General features: G+C 40.2%; 1 protein-coding gene across 3 annotated transcripts; it reads left to right on the plus strand.

Moving 5' to 3' along the window:
- Positions 1–76: 76 nt before the first annotated feature.
- atp6v0a1a (ATPase H+ transporting V0 subunit a1a) lies at positions 77–18001 on the plus strand. 3 transcript variants are annotated; one of them, XM_074696319.1, is made up of 22 exons: positions 77–164; positions 1283–1445; positions 2130–2208; positions 2308–2405; positions 2489–2617; positions 4398–4480; positions 4893–5019; positions 5101–5183; positions 5270–5363; positions 7418–7630; positions 7955–8105; positions 8255–8394; positions 8520–8686; positions 9931–10021; positions 10139–10257; positions 10342–10558; positions 10643–10750; positions 10851–10958; positions 12232–12276; positions 12735–12852; positions 12936–13110; positions 17324–18001. In XM_074696319.1, the coding sequence occupies exons 2-22, from the start codon at positions 1329–1331 to the stop codon at positions 17415–17417; spliced, it is 2556 nt and encodes an 851-aa protein (XP_074552420.1). In that variant the 5' UTR covers positions 77–164; positions 1283–1328; the 3' UTR covers positions 17418–18001. The 3 variants fall into 3 exon arrangements, with proteins under 3 accessions (XP_074552420.1, XP_074552422.1, XP_074552423.1); XM_074696321.1 differs by having other exon boundaries at positions 12259–12276; positions 17324–18000; XM_074696322.1 differs by lacking the exon at positions 12232–12276 and having other exon boundaries at positions 17324–18000.
- The last annotated feature ends 269 nt before the right edge of the window (positions 18002–18270 follow it).

An 18270-nucleotide genomic window follows, 5' to 3' on the forward strand; every position in this document is an offset into this window, starting at 1 on the left:
ATTTAAATACTTTTCCAGAGGGGGGCGGTACTGTTACACCAAAACCTCAGAGCCACAGCAGAAGAAGAACAGTCCGCCTCCAACTCCCAGCATTCAACAGCAAACTCCAGAGAACTACAAAGAGGAAAGCAGCAAAGAGGAAAGAGACTTTCTCCTCCTGAGCAGTAAGAACACTTTGTTTCTGACTTCTTGTGTCGTTTTTAGATTAAAAACTAAAGATTATTAATCCTATCATGGTTTCTAAGCTACGATTAAATTCATAACTGAACAACAGGTGCGGCTCAGTTAGCGTTAGCTTTTATTTTAGCGCTATATATTATATAACGTTTAGTAAACAGATGATCGGATATTGATGTTTGACCGTTGGATGTTTATTTGTGAACTGTTTCCGTTTGGTTTTTGTTTTTTAGCTGATTTTCACTGAAGTAGGTCGAAGCGCAACAAGTGAGAATTGCTATCCAGAGCTTTCGTGTGCTGTTAACGCCTTTTACTACCTTTAATATAGCTGACAGTAACTGCTCTGTGTATGTCCGGACTTAATCTTCGTTATTTCATGATGTGGCGTAAATCGATTCATCTGATCGATGCCTCGATCGGTCCTGTTGGTTTGTTGGTTCGTTAGCCATTAGCCGTTTGTCATCAGGTTTGACAGGTGACTGCTGTTAGTCACCTGGGGAATATAGAGCTGGGTTATCCTGATCACAGAGGCTGTTATAAGACACCTGAAGACGAAGTGTGTAATATTTAAAGTGAGTCACACTTTGTTTAAGGTTTAATGATGTGTAATGTCGCTTTAAGGTGAATTCAGTGGGAGTATGCAGCAGGCTTACAGTGCTCCAGGTCACATGCTGCTGCTGCCGTGTAATCCAAAGATAAGCCCTGTGTGGTCGTTTAACTGTAAGAGGGTGTGCTGCTCAACAGAAACATCATCTCTGTTTTTTAACATTTCCATTAAAGATGACAAACACTGCAGCTTCTACAATGTGCTGTACATCAGCAAACTGGATTACAGCCTCAAAGTCCAAAGTCTTATAATAAAGAAGAGGATTTTTCAGTGTGACCACATTCCTGCACCGATCATGAGATCAACATAAGGGCGAGCTCGCTGATATTCTACGGAATTCTCCTTTAAACACATGCTTCACACTGCTGTGTGACATTAACACACAACTGACACAGGTCTCCCTCATTAGTGGTCACTGACACGTCTGTGTCACACAGGAAGAAGTGTTGAATGTTAGGGAAGCTCAAATGACAAATATCTGTTCTCATTTTCTTCAAGGTTCTGTCTGATTTTCGGGTGCTGAGCGCTCAGATCTTCCAGCATCATGGGGGAACTCTTCCGAAGCGAGGAGATGACGCTGGCTCAGCTCTTCCTCCAATCAGAGGCTGCCTACTGTTGTGTCAGCGAGCTGGGAGAGATTGGGATGGTGCAGTTTCGAGATGTGAGTTTTTATTTTCAGTTCTTTCTTTGCGCAAGTATTTCCAACAGAATGAGGCTCGAGAAGTGATACCTGCTGTGAAAAAACAGCCGCGACACTGGTGCATGTGAGGAGGTGCATGCCTTTCTGCATCGTGTACGTCATGTGGTCACAGCTGACCCTGCATTCATGCACGAGAAAGCCCATTCCTGAAAAAGCTCAGGGGAAGCTTTGTGATGGTGGGCTGTAACAGAGGAGGTCTGTGTGTGAACCGCGGTATCCAAAACATTTCAGCATTTCACTCTCTGATTCTCCTCTATGGTTAAAAAGTAATAAAAGGAACTTTTTCCTCTTGTTGAAGGAGTTAAATGATGGATTAGGATGCTGCGCTGAGAGCTGTGCAGATTGTTTCCACACTGTTCAATTATTTAAACTGGATCAGGTTGAGTTTCCATTGCAGAATATTTATTTCTTATCTTTAAAATCATGTTTTATATTTTATCAGAGCTGCTTTTTGTTTGGTGAGTCAGTATTCTGCACATTAACATCAAAACAACGTGAAAAGAAGGGATTCAAACAATCTTGGAGTCTGACATCATCTTTGGTGATTTGTGCTGGCCACAGCAAAGACAGGAAGTTTTTGATTTGGATGAAAGGAAGGAGATTTTTCATCTGCAAATTCTGACGACGTTGTTTTTCTGTTTGCAGCTGAATCCTGATGTGAACGTGTTCCAGAGAAAGTTTGTCAATGAAGTACGGAGATGCGAAGAGATGGATCGCAAACTGAGTGAGTGAGCCCAGACTCATTTTACCACAACCACTCAAACTCCTTACACACAACACATTCATCCTGTGCTGAACCCCTCCTTTGTGTCTCCTCTTAAAGGATTTGTGGAAAAGGAAATAAAGAAAGCCAACCTCCCGATGGTCGATACCGGAGAGAACCCTGAAGTCCCGTTTCCCAGAGACATGATCGACCTGGAGGTGCCTTTTCTTTCTTTTTGTCTCAGAGATAACAGTGAGCTCTGCGCGCCTCTGTCATGACACTGCTGTGTTTCTCACCACAGGCCACGTTCGAGAAGCTGGAGAATGAGCTGAAGGAAATCAACACCAACCAAGAGGCTCTGAAGAAGAACTTCCTGGAGCTGACTGAGCTCAAGCACATCCTGCGCCGCACGCAGCAGTTTTTTGATGAGGTCAGCTTCAGTGTGATGAAAGAAATGAGCTGAGGGCTAACGCTACGGCGGCCTAAAGGAGAAGTTCATCTGTTATATCAAACTTGTTTTTGACCAAAGCTGTGAGGTCTGAGACCTCTGGGTACAGACGAGCTGTTATCCTGCTTACACTGCAAAAACTGAAATCTCATCAAGTGTTTTTGTCATAATTTCAGGGGAAAATGTCTTATTAGACTCAATTTGAGCCACATTCACCTGAGCAGTCCAGAAAAATGTCTTGTTCAAAGTTACTGAAAGACAAAAATGAGGTCTGAATTGTTTGAAACAAGTAAAAAAATATCTGCCGAAGGAACAAGAGAAAGTTTAAATTAGGTCATTATTTGAGTATTGAGACGATATTTGAGCTATTTATTCTTAAAATTTTTGAAGTTTTTTGGCATTTTTCCAAATTTCAAAATTGTGAAAAAAAATTGCAAGATTGTTATTATTTCAGAAATTGCAAAAATATTTTCCCCCAAAAAATTAAAAATAAATAAAAATATTTTCTTAAACATCTTGAACTTATTGAAAGAACTGTCATTTTAAAAATGCAAATAAAAAAATGTATTACAATTAAGAAAATAAAAAGAAAGAAAAGTTACTTGAAAAGTAACTTGTACAAATCCATTGTTTTTTTCTAGCAACTTTTTATTTTTTGATATTTCAAAAATGCTCACAATTTTCACTTTTTTTTTTTTTAGAATTTCAGAAATTTTCGAAAAAAAAAGTTTTTTTTTGGCAATTTTGAGATTTCATAAATGTGAAAAAAATTGCAAAATTGTTTTTATTTCAAAACATTTCCAAAAAATAATTACATCTAAAGTATTTGCAACCCCCCCCCCCCCCCCAACTCTTTGAAAAAAATTGTCATAAAAAATGCAAGTTAGAAAAAGGATTAAAATTCAAAAAATTAAATTAAAGAAAAGTTACTTGAAAAGCAACTTGTACAAATACATAATATTAGTTTTAAGAATTTTTTTATTGAATTTTTTGATTTTTTTTTTTTAAATTGCAAAATTCCAAGAAATTTATTAATTAAAAAATAATCCAAATGAATGCAAAAAATCCCTTTTGTTATTTCAAAGCACCTTTTAAAAATGTCATTTTGAAAAAACTGCAAAGAAATTTTTAAATTTTGAGAAAAGCAACTTGTATTAAGACATTATTCTAGTTTCAAGCTCATTTTTAGCAATTTTCTTTTGTTCCATTGGCAGATTTTCTTTACTTTTCAATACAAGCAATTCAGACCTCATTTGTGTCTTAAATAACTTGAAATAAGACATTTTCCAGGACCGGTCATGTGACAGTGGCTCATATTAAGGCTAAAAACATTTTCTACTTAAAATAGGACAAAAACACTTGATCAGATTTATTTTCTTTTTTTTTTTTTGCAGTAAGATTTGACAAAAAGTGTTTCCCTCGTGATCCTTTGTAGTTGCTCACGAGGCCTCACCCGTCTTACACAACCTTCAATAAGCCTTAAATTCACTCTTTCATTGTGCTGTTGCAGTTTTAATCCCGTCTACACTCCTCTCCTCCCCTAACCAGCCACCTTTGCCCGTCATCAATTCCGCTTCATTGCCTCTACAAACTGAACTGGCTCAGCTGGCCGTGTTAGGTCATCTTTATGAGTTGTTTTGAGCTTTAATTGGATGAATCATTAACCCATGCTCCTGTCTTCCTCTGGTCTAAATCTTCATGTACAGGCCCCAGAAGCTGTTAAATCCAGTCTGATGACTCTCTGTGACTCTCTGTCTTACAGATGGAGGATCCCAGTTTACTGGAGGAGTCGTCCAACCTCATAGACCCCAACGAGGTGAACAGGGGGGCTCCTCTCAGACTGGGGTGAGTCCTAACTCAGACGGATTAAGCTTTACAGAGAGATCTCCGTTTTGTGCACTGCAGCCATCTGTGACTGAAAAGAGCGTTTCAACCGGCCAATCACGTCCCACACAGCAGCTCAGACTGTAGAGCTTAGCACGGCGACAAAGGTCACCTGAGGAGGGAATATGACGCTGCTGGAGATCGACAATAAAACTTTGTGATCAGGATTTTATTAAGAGGGGAAAGAAGAGAAGATACTCAGCCTGAGTGATTATGTCAAGAAAAAATCAGCTGATTCCCAGAAGTGAAAGAATTTATGACCCAAAACATGAAACAGAGAGTTAGAGAGATCGTCATGCGTGTAAAAACAAAAGCACAGGTTTTCAAAAGTATGAATCCTTCAGTGTTTGTCATTTTTCCTCATGTGTTGCAGATTTGTGGCCGGAGTGATCGGCAGGGAGCGTATCCCCACCTTCGAGAGGATGCTGTGGAGAGTTTGCAGAGGAAATGTCTTCCTGAGGCAGGCAGACATCGAGGATCCCCTGGAGGACCCCACGACGGTCAGAACCGTTCCCTGAGAAGCTGACGTTGCTCCTCTCTCCATTCTTCCTTTTTTTTTTTACCCTCCGCTGTTTCCACAGGGAGACCAGGTCCACAAGTCCGTCTTCATCATCTTCTTCCAGGGAGACCAGCTCAAGAACCGAGTCAAGAAGATCTGTGAGGGGTGAGTGTTTGGCTAACGTTGGTTTAATATAATGAAGCGTGCTGAGCCAACACATGCTAACCTGCTCTTCGTTTACCTGGATGAAGGTTCAGAGCTACTCTCTACCCCTGCCCAGAAACCCCCCAGGAGAGGAAAGAAATGCTGGCAGGAGTCAACGCACGAATTGAGGATCTGCAAATGGTAAACAGGCCTGCAGCTAATACCCCCCCCCCCCCCCCCCCATACTTATTAATGCTGACTTGCACTAAAACACACCAGAACTGGTTAGTGCTGTTAGATGCTCCAGCACAGGAAGTTGCGCAAGTCTTAAAATCGGCTCATCTGCTCTCCACCGTTAACTGTCTGAGGCTGTTTATACTCTGGGGATGCAGAAGTAACGGCTGATTAAGCAGATCTTTACCCAAACACAGACTGGTGTTCAGAAAGTCAGTGACTGGAGGATGATTAGTAAATAAAACTGCTCTTTGAGTGCCTCTCAGTCTCTGTCATGCTGGGAATTTTCCAGTCGCAAACAACCTCGGCTTCATTTATAGATTTCCAGGAAAGGATTGCCTCCCAAATCCTCACTTCCTGTCTGAATATCCTGCACAGAATATCTAAATCCAAACTGATCTGTTGTTTTCTGCTTGTGTTTCATTGGTGAGAAAGAATGTGGGTTGTGAGCCTCCCTGCAGTCAGACAGATCAGGGCTTAAGTATGTTTCTATTTGCTGATCATGAGACTGAGTCTGGATCTGAGTCATATAGGAGCATCACTTTCAGGAGAGAGAGTCTGTGGCTCTTAGTGACATTCTGCTCTCTCTGTCCTGCTGGAGTCCAATCAACTTGTGCCATAACTCTGACAGAAATCTGGGACTGTTTTCCAAACCGCCTACTACACTAGCAGTGCAGTATACGAAAACTTGCAAAATCAGCAGTATGCCAAAAATCCCCGCATGTCCTACTGATCCAGAAAAACTTCTCAGTATGCAACTGGCCAGTCTACCTGGCATACTGTTTTCCACAATGCACTGTGCTGATGCTGTTTGTTCATGCGGGTGGCAGGTTTTGGTGAATTACCACCATCTACTGGAAGGAGTCAGCATTACAACTACAATACAAAAACACTAACATGCGACAATTTGTGAGATAGAAGTGAAGTGATAAGAAAGAAACACCAGTAAATCTTGTCACTCATCGTTGAAAAAAAGGTGTTTACTTCTACAAATTATTTGAACCCCATGTATTGCTAATTATTTACTTTTTTAACCATACCTGGATTTTATTTAAGTGGTTTTTCCATCAGCTGTAAAAAAAAACAAGTCAATCCTTTCAATTAATCCATTTTTTAAAAATAAACGGTGTAACTTTTGATGTATTATTAAAAATCAGATATAATTTTTCTGCTGTGGTATGGTGAACAAAACAACTAAAGTGTCAAGATAAATAACAAACAAACAAAAAAAACTAAAGAAAAACCCCCAAAAAACCCACTAAAGTGTATAAATATATATATATTTTAATTTTTTCTAATTTTTTTTATATATATATATATATATATATATATACACACATACACACATATATATCATTAGCCTTAAAACCAGAGTAGTATCCTGCAAAACAGACCCAACAGTTGGCAGTATGCAGTGCCTACTAGTAGTAGGCAGTTTGGAAAAACAGCTCCGGTGTCATGATTGATGACCAGCTCCAGTCAAATTCAAAGCTCTTCTTTTGGCCTACTAAACACTGGCAAGAACGGCTCTACCTTCCTAGGGTCCCTCATCCAGGTCTAAACTCCTTTTGGCCCACTACTCTCTGCTTGTGAAAGCCGCCTGGTGCTCCCAGCTCAGCGTGGCTCCAAATCACTAGCCAGACTCTTCTCCTCTGTTGTTCCCAAATGGTGAATGAATTACCAAACTCTATACGATCCACAGAGTCCCTTTCTACTTTAAGAGATGTCTGAAGACTCATCTGTTCAGGGAACACTTAGACCCTTAATCTGAGCCTTCTCCTCTTTGTCCTCATGAGTAGAATAAGCCAGAAGGTCTCAGACCCAGATCTTAGTGAATTTTCAGTGTTAATTAATGAATATGTTGGAGGTTGAGGTATATTGTTACAAACTAAGGTTTTTCCTTCTGTCTAAATTTGCTTTGGACCAAAGCGTCTGCTAAATGAAACTGTAAAACTGTAACGACAGTTGAAGTCATCTTAAGGAAAAACTCACTCCACCTTCCAATCCTGTCCAACCCAAAGGTCTTGAACCAGACCGAGGATCACAGACAGAGGGTCCTGCAGGCTGCAGCCAAGACCGTCCGAGTGTGGTTCATCAAAGTGAGGAAGATGAAGGCCATCTACCACACCCTCAACCTCTGCAACATCGACGTCACCCAGAAGTGTCTGATCGCCGAGGTGTGGTGTCCTGTCTCTGACCTGGACTCCATCCAGTTCGCCCTGCGCAGGGGGACGGTGAGTGGCTGGGGGAACACGCTCAAAGAAGAAACAACTGTTCAGTTATTGCTATAAATAGACTGAGGCCGCTAAGTGAATGCAGAGGAACAAGTTTTTGGTCTGATCCATGTCAGCGTAGCTTTAGTTTTTGACCCACATCATGAATCTGCTTTTGTTTACACTCAGACATCAGTTTATAAACAACAGCTCCTGGTGTTTATTTACCAGGATCATCAGCTGGAGGATGTAAACGTGTCAGAGTCATGTTTCCCCACCTTAACCCTCGAAGGGGGAGCGTACTTTCCCTTTTCACATGTCATAAACCCACTTGTCTCTTTTTAGGAGAAGAGTGGCTCCACCGTTCCCTCCATCCTCAACAGGATGCAGACAAAGCAGACTCCGCCCACTTACAACAAGACCAACAAGTTCACCTCAGGCTTTCAAAACATCGTGGACGCTTATGGAATTGGCAGCTACCGTGAGATCAACCCAGGTAAAACACACACCTCACCGCAGCGCTGTCCCATCTTTAAGACACACGAGCTCATCTCTCATTATCATCATGTCCGGACGTGTTGTGTAACGTGACGTCTCGCTCGCACCTCCACCCCCTTCATGTGCTGCCTGCCTCCTTGTCTTCAGCTCCATACACCATCATCACCTTCCCCTTCCTGTTCGCCGTCATGTTTGGTGACCTGGGCCACGGCGTGCTCATGACGTGTGCCGCCCTCTACCTGGTGGTCAGAGAGAGCCGGCTCATGGCGCAGAAGAACGATAACGAGGTACGAGTCCCGACGTAACCATCCCATCATCTCCGTTTATGGCTCACCAGCAACAAATCTGCACACGCGCCGCCATCAGAGTGTAAACATGCAGCCTGTTACTGATTTTAACTTCCTCCTCACAGATGTTCAGCATGGTGTTTGCAGGGCGCTACATCATCCTGCTGATGGGGATCTTTTCCATCTACACGGGGATCATCTACAACGACTGCTTCTCCAAGTCGCTCAACGCGTTCGGCTCTGGCTGGAGCGTCAGGCCCATGTTTGATGCTAAAGTTGGAGGAAACTGGTCGTAAGTGTCAGCAGTCATAACTGATTGGAACAGGAGTCTGCAACCTTTACTTTCATAGGAGTCATGTGACCTCAGCTTGCCTGGATTAAAGTCATTCAGGATCCACACAATCTACTTTATCTTCACAATAAAGACTTTAAAGTGTGTGAAGTTATATACTCAGTTAAAATGTAGTAAATAGTTATCTATACAAGTTAGGATATTTTTTTAATTTATAAAATTAAACATGTCATGCCTAAGTTTTTTTTCTTGAATAAATTTGAAAATATTAAAAAAAGACATTTAAAAATTTCAAGAATTTTAGGAAATATTTGGAAATTTATTTAAAAAATAAAAAAATAGACATCACATGTATAATTTTGAAAAGAAAGGATTTTTTAAAAACTTCAAAAATTGCAAAAAAAAAAAAAATTCAAAAATGTGCAAAAATTGAAAAAGGTAGGAAATTAAAAAATTGGAAATATTTCAAGATTTTTTTTGAATATTTGAACATTGATAAAAAGAAATTGAAAAATAGACATTGCACATACAATTTTAAAAAACCAAGAAATTTTAAAAAATTGCAAAAAAATGTAAAACTTCAAAAGGTCAAAAGGTCAAAAAAATGTAATTTCAAAAATTAGGAAAAATTTTAAGAATTTTTGAAGTATTTGAAAATTTAAAAACAAATAGACATCACATGAACAATTTTGAAAAAAAAAAGATTTTTTTTAAATTGCAAAAAAATGTGAAATTTGTAAAAGTTGCAAAAATAAAAAAAAGAAATAAAAAAATAGAAATATTTAAAATATTTTTTAGATATTTAAACATGTATCAAAAACAAAAAATTAGACATCTGATTTCAATTTTCAAAAAGAGAATTTTCAAAAAGAGAATTTTCAAAAGTTGGAAAAATTGCAAAACAAATATACAATTTTAAAAAGTTGCAAAAAATTCAAAAAAAGGAGGTGGTACAAAAATAAGCCAAAATTTTCAACAATTTTCTGAATTTAAAAACTTTGCACACATTTCTTCATTTTTTTGTTTCTTATCCTGTCTCATATCAAGTATGTATATAAAGCTGGCACGTTGTCAGTTAAATGAATCCATCCACACAGAATTAGTAGAGTGGTGGCAGGCTGTATTGACAGATGGGATGAAGTCAAAAAGCTGCAGGTTGCAGACCCCTGGACTGGAGCTTTAACCCAGTGATCACTTTATTGGCTCTATTTCAGCTCATAGATCTCTCATATCCTGTTTTTCAGGTTTGCCACCCTTGAGGGGAACCGAGTTTTGCAGTTGGATCCAGCTGTAGATGGAGTCTTCAAAGGGCCTTACCCCATTGGGATTGATCCGGTGAATTTTTCTCTTAGTGTTCTGCGTTTATCATGCTAGCTTTAGCCAAATCTCTGGAGTGATCAGGAAATAAAAGCTAAAGTCTGGTGTTTTTTATTCCACCATCTCGTCTCTTAGATTTGGAACATCGCCAGCAACAAGCTCACGTTCCTGAACTCCTTCAAGATGAAGATGTCTGTGATCCTGGGAGTCATCCACATGCTGTTTGGAGTCAGCCTCAGCCTCTTCAACCACCTGTAAGTTAAATCATCCATCGTTCCTCTGCTCTGTCCTCTTTGAGTGTTTCCTTTGCAGCTGATCGTGGTGTTTTTTTTCTGCAGGTATTTCAAGAAGCCGCTAAATATCTACTTAGGATTCATCCCTGAGATCATCTTCATGGCCAGTCTGTTTGGATACCTCGCTCTTCTTATCTTCTATAAGTGGCTGTCATACGATGCAAAGTCGTCCAGGGACGCTCCCAGCCTCCTCATCGCCTTCATCAACATGTTCCTCTTTAACTACAACGACCCCACCGTCAAACCTCTGTACAGGGGACAGGTCAGACAGCTTTAAGGTCACATCCACCCGTCACTGCACAGAGCTGATTCCCCTCTCTGACAGCCTCCTTCCTCCTCTCTGCAGATGGCCATCCAGTCCCTCTTGGTGGTCATAGCTTTGGCCTGTGTTCCCTGCATGTTAATAGTGAAAACTCTGATGCTGAGGAGGCAGCATTTATGGCGGAAACACCTGGTAAGATGAAGAAGATGAAGCGCGTGGCACCTCTGGAAGCTGCACCACAAACAAACTGGTTGTTGTCTCTTTTATTGATGTTGTTTGTCTTTTATTTCAGGGAACACAAAACTTTGGAGGGATCAGAGTTGGAAACGGGCCCACAGAGGACGAGGCAGAAATCATCCAGCACGACCAGCTGTCGCAGCACTCTGAGGAGGAGCCTGAGGTAAGGAGACGTGTCTCTGTCTTTAACTGCATTTTATTTTGTTTTCAGCAGGAGAAGATTCAACAGGAGTTTGGTCAGAGGGGTGGAGAGCTTAGGGTTATAAGATCTTCTCCCATCTTTGAATAATTTACCAACCAGGATAAGGAACAGAAACAGATACTTCATGTTTCCACTTCCACTGTGACAGAGGGTTACATAAATAATACAACAAAGAGCAGAACCAGCTCCAGACTGTTGCTCTTTGCTTACTATGAATGTTTTTAAGAGTTTAAATGGAGAAATTGGCTTTTTACTTTCCTTTTGTCCAGTATGGTTTATTCTGGGAGGTAGGGATGGGTATTGATAAGAATTTATTGACACCAGTGCCTTTATTAATTCTGTTTATGGATCTGATTTTTTATCGATTCCCTTATCAATTCCTCCTGTCAATTCTCTTTACAAAAAAAACCCCTTGAAATAATAGTAAAGGTGATGTTGATTTCCTGTTTTGTTTGGAATTATTGACTGAAGAAGGCCATCTAGTGTCTCAAAGAGGTTATAGCAATATTCTAAGTTGTTTGGAACCTTGCCCCACTGCAAAAAAAACACTGAAACCTTATCAAGTGTTTTTGTCTTATTTTCAGTACCTGACCAGTCCAGAAAAATGTATTCTTTGCAGTGTTTACACTATTTCCAGAGAGAACTGTTTACAAATGACTTTGATAAGTAAGTTTTTGTATTTTAGGAGGTTTGAATATTTTTCCCACAGCAACTTATTTCTGTGATGATAGTTAAGTTTCACTTTCTTTTCTCTACATGTACTCCTCTCCTCCACTGCTCTACCGTGAGTGTTGCTGGTTAGACCAGTGCAGTGTGAGCTTAAATGAACTCCGCCAGATGAACATCTTCATTTAAAAAAATTATGGGAGTTTTGGCGCCAGTTTGTGACTCACATCCTGAAAAACTGTTCACAGTGGAGAGCGAAGGAGACACAAATTTTCAGAAAATAATTGATAAGGGAATCGTTAAGAATAAAGGATAAAGGATAATGATTGATTGAAACATTTCTTATTGATTCTTAGTAGGAACTGGTTTTCAATTCCCATCCCTAGTGGGAGGTAAAGGGGGTGTGTTTTTGAGGTGTTTTCAGGCCTCTCTACAGATTGGTTAAATATACTCTCCTGATTGTCTGCAGTGTTGAGTTCATCTTCTCCTCTTTGTCACTTTGTCACTGATCTCTCTCCTGTTTACTGGTGTCTGATCTGTCGATCTCTGTTTGCTGTCAATAACCAAGCGTTGCCTTTTGTCACCTGCTGTCAAGGCCCGTGAAGAGGAAGAGGTAGGACAGGAGCTCGCGCTGCATCCCAACCTGCAACCTTCCCCTCCCTCCTTCCCTCCTTCCTTTCCTTTCAAAGTGCATGCCTTGGAAACCTTCCTCCCTCTGTCCCTGCTTCTGTCCTCTCTGTACGATGTCGGCTGCTCTTAGCCGTGTCTGTGTGAGTGTGTGAGGAGTGTTAGTCGGTGTTTGCTCGGTGTTTTCCAGGAGGTGTAACACTGGTTGCAGGTATTCCTCAAACTGAAGTCGTGATATGCATGGGGCGTCAGCGGGGCAGCTGGTTCTTTGGGCTCAGAGGGTTCTCAGAGGTTTACGCCTCTTTTTTTTAATTTTTGGAGCTTTGCAGATGTTTGAATGATCACGCACACACAATGAAGCAGACTGCTCCATTACTAACATGACGACCTGCTGCTGAAAAGGTGTTTTGTGCTGACTTAGCGTCTCACGTCTGTTTCTCACAGTTTAACTTTGGAGATGTGGCCGTGCATCAGGCCATCCACACCATCGAGTACTGCCTGGGCTGTATCTCCAACACGGCGTCCTATCTGAGGCTGTGGGCGCTCAGTCTGGCTCACGCACGTACGTCTCTCATGAATAAAATCAGACTTTGTGAAGAGCAATGGACACACAGGTGTAAACTTGCTGCTTTCTTCTTTGCACAGAGCTCTCAGAGGTGCTGTGGTCCATGGTGATGCACATCGGCCTGGCCACCACCAGCAGGGTTGGAGGCTTCATCCTCTTATCGATAGTCTTTTGCTTCTTCGCTGTTCTCACAGTCGCCATTCTTCTTATAATGGAGGGGCTGTCAGCCTTTCTGCACGCACTGCGTCTGCACTGGTGAGTTGAGAAGTTTTCTGCATCTTTTCTGCAAGTTTGTGTGATTTTTCTCTTCATCCCTGTTGAATCCAGCTCTTCAGTTTTACGCTGACTCCTTCTGTTCAGGAATGAAGTGATGCAGCTTCACTAAAAGTGTCATCTGAAAGAGGAGAACTTCCTTAGTGTCAAATGACACAGAGCACTTTAAGCTTCAGACCTTTGGCGCCATCTGCTGGCTGGTTTTGTTTATAACGCTTATTTTCTCAGAGGATCATCCCAGGGTGCTGAAAGCAGATGCTTTATCGATTCTTCCTGTGACTTTTCTCTGCACAGAAAGTTGGCTGTGCAGGTTTTCTGTGTCAACATTTTATTGAGTTTATAAGTAAATAAATATTTTATGTTTTATTCCATTGGTTTATTTGACAGGGAACATGCAAAACTAAGAAAACTGTCAAGCTATAGTTAGCTATAGAGCTTTTTTTCATCTGTGGTCTATGGTGACAATTTGCAAAAGCCACAACAAGACAGAAGTGAAAAGAAGTGATTTATTCCAATGGACACAAAAGTTGTGAAAGTAAGTAAATGTATGATAATAAAGCTTTGTAGGGGTCTCACTTTGTGAAATCCTTCACAGTACTTATATTTCGAGCTGAAGTTATAAAAGAAAACAATCATTTACTTACTTTTACAACTTTTCTGTGTCAGGATAACTGTCCTATTAACTTCTGTTGTTGTGTTTGCATTTGTGTTTTGCAAATCAGCTGACACCTACTGGCCACCGTAGTGGTTCCTGGGCAGGAAGATGTAAAAGAACAAACAATACAAAGGATAAAACAAGCGTACCAGCATTTAAAACAATACATACTCCAGTCTAACAACAGTTCATCAGTGATCACATGATTGTTTTTCCTCAAGCCATGATTTCAGTTTACTCTAAAAAATATTGACGCTTGTCAAGAGAATTTAACCTTTGTATGCACCTCATCCTGAAAGAAAAGTGCCAATCCAAATGGATATTTAATCGGTTTCACAGGGGTGGAATATTCCTTTCCCCAAACCGATTGAGGAATCATGTATCCACTTAAATAGAAAGTTGTCAGGGTGAGTTCTTTCGTGTCGTAAAACGGCGCTACTTCCGCTGCAGAGCCACAGCTGGCTACGAGGCGCTCGCTGCTTAGTGTACCAGTCCACGCGCACGGCGTGCCAGATATAAACAAACGCAGGTAGTCTGCCAGGACGAAGAGACACGATGAGAACTAGAGTCTTATTTAGCGGTGTTTTTGTGTGAAAGTAACGCGCTGAAAATTCTCTAAATAAAGCGTGAATGCAGACCCATATCAGAGTTTTTCAGTTGGAGTCCGTTTATTTGTGTTTTTGGTCAAGTAGAATATGGCCCCGTCTGAGTGCAGAGGAAACCTGCAGAGGAGCAGGGAGGGGGTGTTTGGTGCGAGCGCTCTGGGCTTCTGCTGCACAAAAACACTGCTGTAGGGGTAATTTCTGCCCTAATCAGTAGTCAAGGAAGCTGATAACCGATATTTGGGGCCGATATTCATTTGCAGTAAAAATGAAAATATTAAGTAAATGAAATAATTATATTAAAGTCAAAATAACTCAGTCTTAAATTTAATTTCTCATCGGCTGCCGGAAAAAAAAAAAAAGTTTGATAATGATGTGCCTCAAAATGTTAAATATCAGCGCTGATAATCAGTCTATCCATAGTTAAGGCCACGGTCTTATGCTCAGTAAATAAAAAATCCACCAGTAGAAATGAGTGTTTAGTAACTGGAATAAACTCAGCTGAACATCACTCGTCATTTCACTCTGAGAACATTATAAAAAGGTTACACCTAGTCAGCCTCTTTACTGTTTAATTGCTGTTAAATAAAATAAAATGATGTAAGAAGTCGTTAAAACCATGTGGGTGTCAACGTGTCAGGAAGGCGTGTTTAAAGCCCTCTCCTCCTCTCTGACTGGAACTGGTCTGACCGTCGTCCGTGTTAATCTTTCCTTTCATGAAACAGTCTGTGACTCCCTGGTACGATGAGGACCAACCTTTGTTGTCCACTCATTAAAGTCTTAGCTGAATGTCACCCTGCTTTTTATAATTTCCCTGGCACGTGAACAAAGCATGTCTGCGTTGTTGCCACGCTGCTGTAGCAGGAGGACGCCGTGTTACTCCGCGTCAGATGAACGGCCCTCAGGGTTTATCTCCGGTAATTTTTTTTTGCATTTTTTTTCCAATGATCGTCTTTACTTTAACATATTTTTCTGACGTGTGGCATTTATCTTATTTTTTGGCCTCTAGTGACGTTTTAAATTCTGGATTCTCTGTAGATTTAGATTTACACTGCAAAAAGCTGTAATCTTAGTAAGTGTTTTTGTCTTATTTTAAGTAAAAATAGTCGAATATACTTGACATGAGCCACATTTACCTGATCAGTCCAAAAAAAGTCTTGACTCGAGTTATTTAAAGATAAAAAATGAGGTTTGATTTGCTTTTAGGAGTGAAAAACAATGAAACAAGAGAAAATTTGCTTGAAACTAGAATAATGTCTTAATACAAGAAACTTTTCTCTTGTTCCATTGGCTGATTTTTCTTGACACTTGATAAGGTTTCAGTTTTTTTGCAGTGTTAACAGTTTTTCCAGAGAGGACTATTTACAAGTAACATTGATAAGTAAGTCTTTGTATATAAGGAGGTTTGAATAGTTTTCCCAGAGAACCTTATTTCTGTGACCATAGTTAAGTTTCACTTTCTTTTCTCTACATGCGCTCCTCTCCTCCACTGCTCTACCGTGAGTGTTGCTGGTTAGACCAGTGCAGTGCGAGCTTAAATGAGCTCTATCAGATAAACGTTCTCATTTTTAAAAAGTGAGTTTTGGCGCAAGTTTGTGACTCACATCCTGAAAAACTGTTCACAGCGGAGAGCGAAGGAGACGCAAATTTTCAGGCACATTTCTCTCATTCCATTGGCAGATTTTTTTACTTGTTACAGCAATTCAGACTTTAATTTTGTCCTCTAATAGCTTAAATCAAGACATTTTTCTGGACTGGTCAGGTGAATGTGGCTCATATTGAGTCTAAAAAGACATTTTCTACTGAAAATAAGACAAAAACACTTGATAAGATTTCAGTTTTTCGCAGTGCTCTTTTATCAGGAGTAATTTTGAAGTTGCATACTTAGAGCTGAGACCCGAAGAGGATTTAGTCTTAAGTATTATGTGTGTCTTCATGTTTGGTGACTTCTCATTTTGGTGTTGAACATTAGGTGGCACACTTTAAAAAAACTAAATCTTATCAAGTTTTTTTGTATTATTTTCAGTAGAAAATGTCTTTTTAGACTTAATATGAGCCACATTCACCAAAAATGTCTTGTTTTAAGTCATTTAAAGACAAAAATGAGGTCTGAATTGCTGTAACAAGTGAAAAAAAATCTTCTAGTTTAATGCAAATTTGTCTTGTTCCATTGGCAGATTTTTTATTTTACTTGTTACAGCAAGTCAGACCTCATTTTGTCTTTAAATAACTCGAAATAAGACATTTTTCTGGGCAGGTCAGGTACTGAAAATAAGACAAAAACACTTTATAAGGTTTCAGTTTTTTTGTAGTGTTTACAGTTTTTCCAAAGAAGACTGTTTACAAATGACTTTGATAAGTTAGTGTTTATATATTAGGAGGTTTGAATATTTTTCCCACAGCAACTTATTTCTGTGATGATAGTTGAGTTTCACTTTCTTTTCTCTACATGCGCTGAATGTGGCTCATATCAAGTGCTATAAGATGATTTTGAACTAAATTAAGACAAAAACTCTTGATAAGATTCAGTTTTTTGCAGTGAAGCGGTTTGAATTTTTCATTGAGGCTTCTGTCGATCTTAAAAAATCCTCGCCTGCTCGTCCAACACCAGACAGACGATGAAATCACAGGTATTCGAGGCACCTCACTGTAAAGGTCACCCAGCCATCAATTAGCATTCGTCTGTTAAAAATAGACCCTGATCAGTTTCCAGCTCAGGTGTCCCGCCTGGGACCGGGTCCAGGAGCCGGGTCGTAGACGTAGGCGGGTGATCGTGGGCGCAGACTGTGGAATGAAGAGCAAGGGTCATCAGCTGCAACTGCTCTGCTCAGCGTTATGCAACCTGACAGCAACACACAGCCCGTTCCTGAGTGACTGTTCCAGATGCTTCCGCTCATTGTTGGGATCTTTATTTGATCTCTGCTCTGATTTCTTTCAGGGTGGAGTTCCAAAATAAGTTTTACTCCGGCCAGGGCTTCAAGTTCCTCCCGTTCACCTTCGAAAGCATCCTGGAGGGGAGGTTTGAAGACTGAAGTCTGCTGTGTGATCATCTGTGTGATCATCTGTGTGGTGTTGAGTAGTGGTTCGTCTCTGTGTTTAGGATCGAGTATACATCTGCAACATCTGCTCTGAATTCAGTCATTCCTTCGTTCTGTCTCTTCTTTTAGTGGAGTAATATTGTTTTACCTGTGTTTTATTTAGTTTGATATTATTTATGCTTTTTTTTCATTTGTGAAACCCTCAAATTTCCACGTGTTGCACTTGAAAAACTGAGGTTGCAGACGTGTGATGAGTTAAAGGGACAGACCTGTTTACTGCGTGTTCTCTTTATAAACGTTTGGTCCTGAAGAAAATCTAACGACTGATTTCCAACACACTCCCCCTCTCAGACGCCTCTTTGTGCTCAACGCTCTGTAACAATTCAACGCTAAATTCAAAAACATAGTGAAGCTGGTTTCGTTCTTGAGCTGATTTCAGAGTTAAAATAAACTCAGGCTGACACGTGAAGAATAAATAAAACCTTCAGGATTCATGTAACACCTTCCTTTCTTGTGCATCTCTCAATAAATTGGAAAGAGCTGGATTAAAATGAAATTAAAATGCGGTTCCTGTTTTATTTTTTCTCTTAATAAACTTTGTCAAATGAGTCTTAAATTAAAACCTGTAGTCAATCGTTTGGATCCGTACTGATCCAGTTAGGATGGGAATGTTTGAAATACAAACCAGCTTTTGTGTCAAAGTGCGATCTGTGACATGATCTGAAGTTTCAACCAAGAAAGAAAACGACCAAATGGGACGTTTTCCAGCAAGTCTGGGTTATTTGTTTGTCTTTATATATAGAAAGGAGAGGAAGAAAAACAAATAAAGAAATTAAAGAGAAGTTTG

This window comes from Halichoeres trimaculatus, unplaced genomic scaffold (assembly GCF_033239565.1).
Source record: "Halichoeres trimaculatus isolate MK-OKI-2021-1 unplaced genomic scaffold, fHalTri1.1 fHalTri1_scaffold_20, whole genome shotgun sequence".
NCBI classification, from domain to species: domain Eukaryota; kingdom Metazoa; phylum Chordata; class Actinopteri; order Labriformes; family Labridae; genus Halichoeres; species Halichoeres trimaculatus.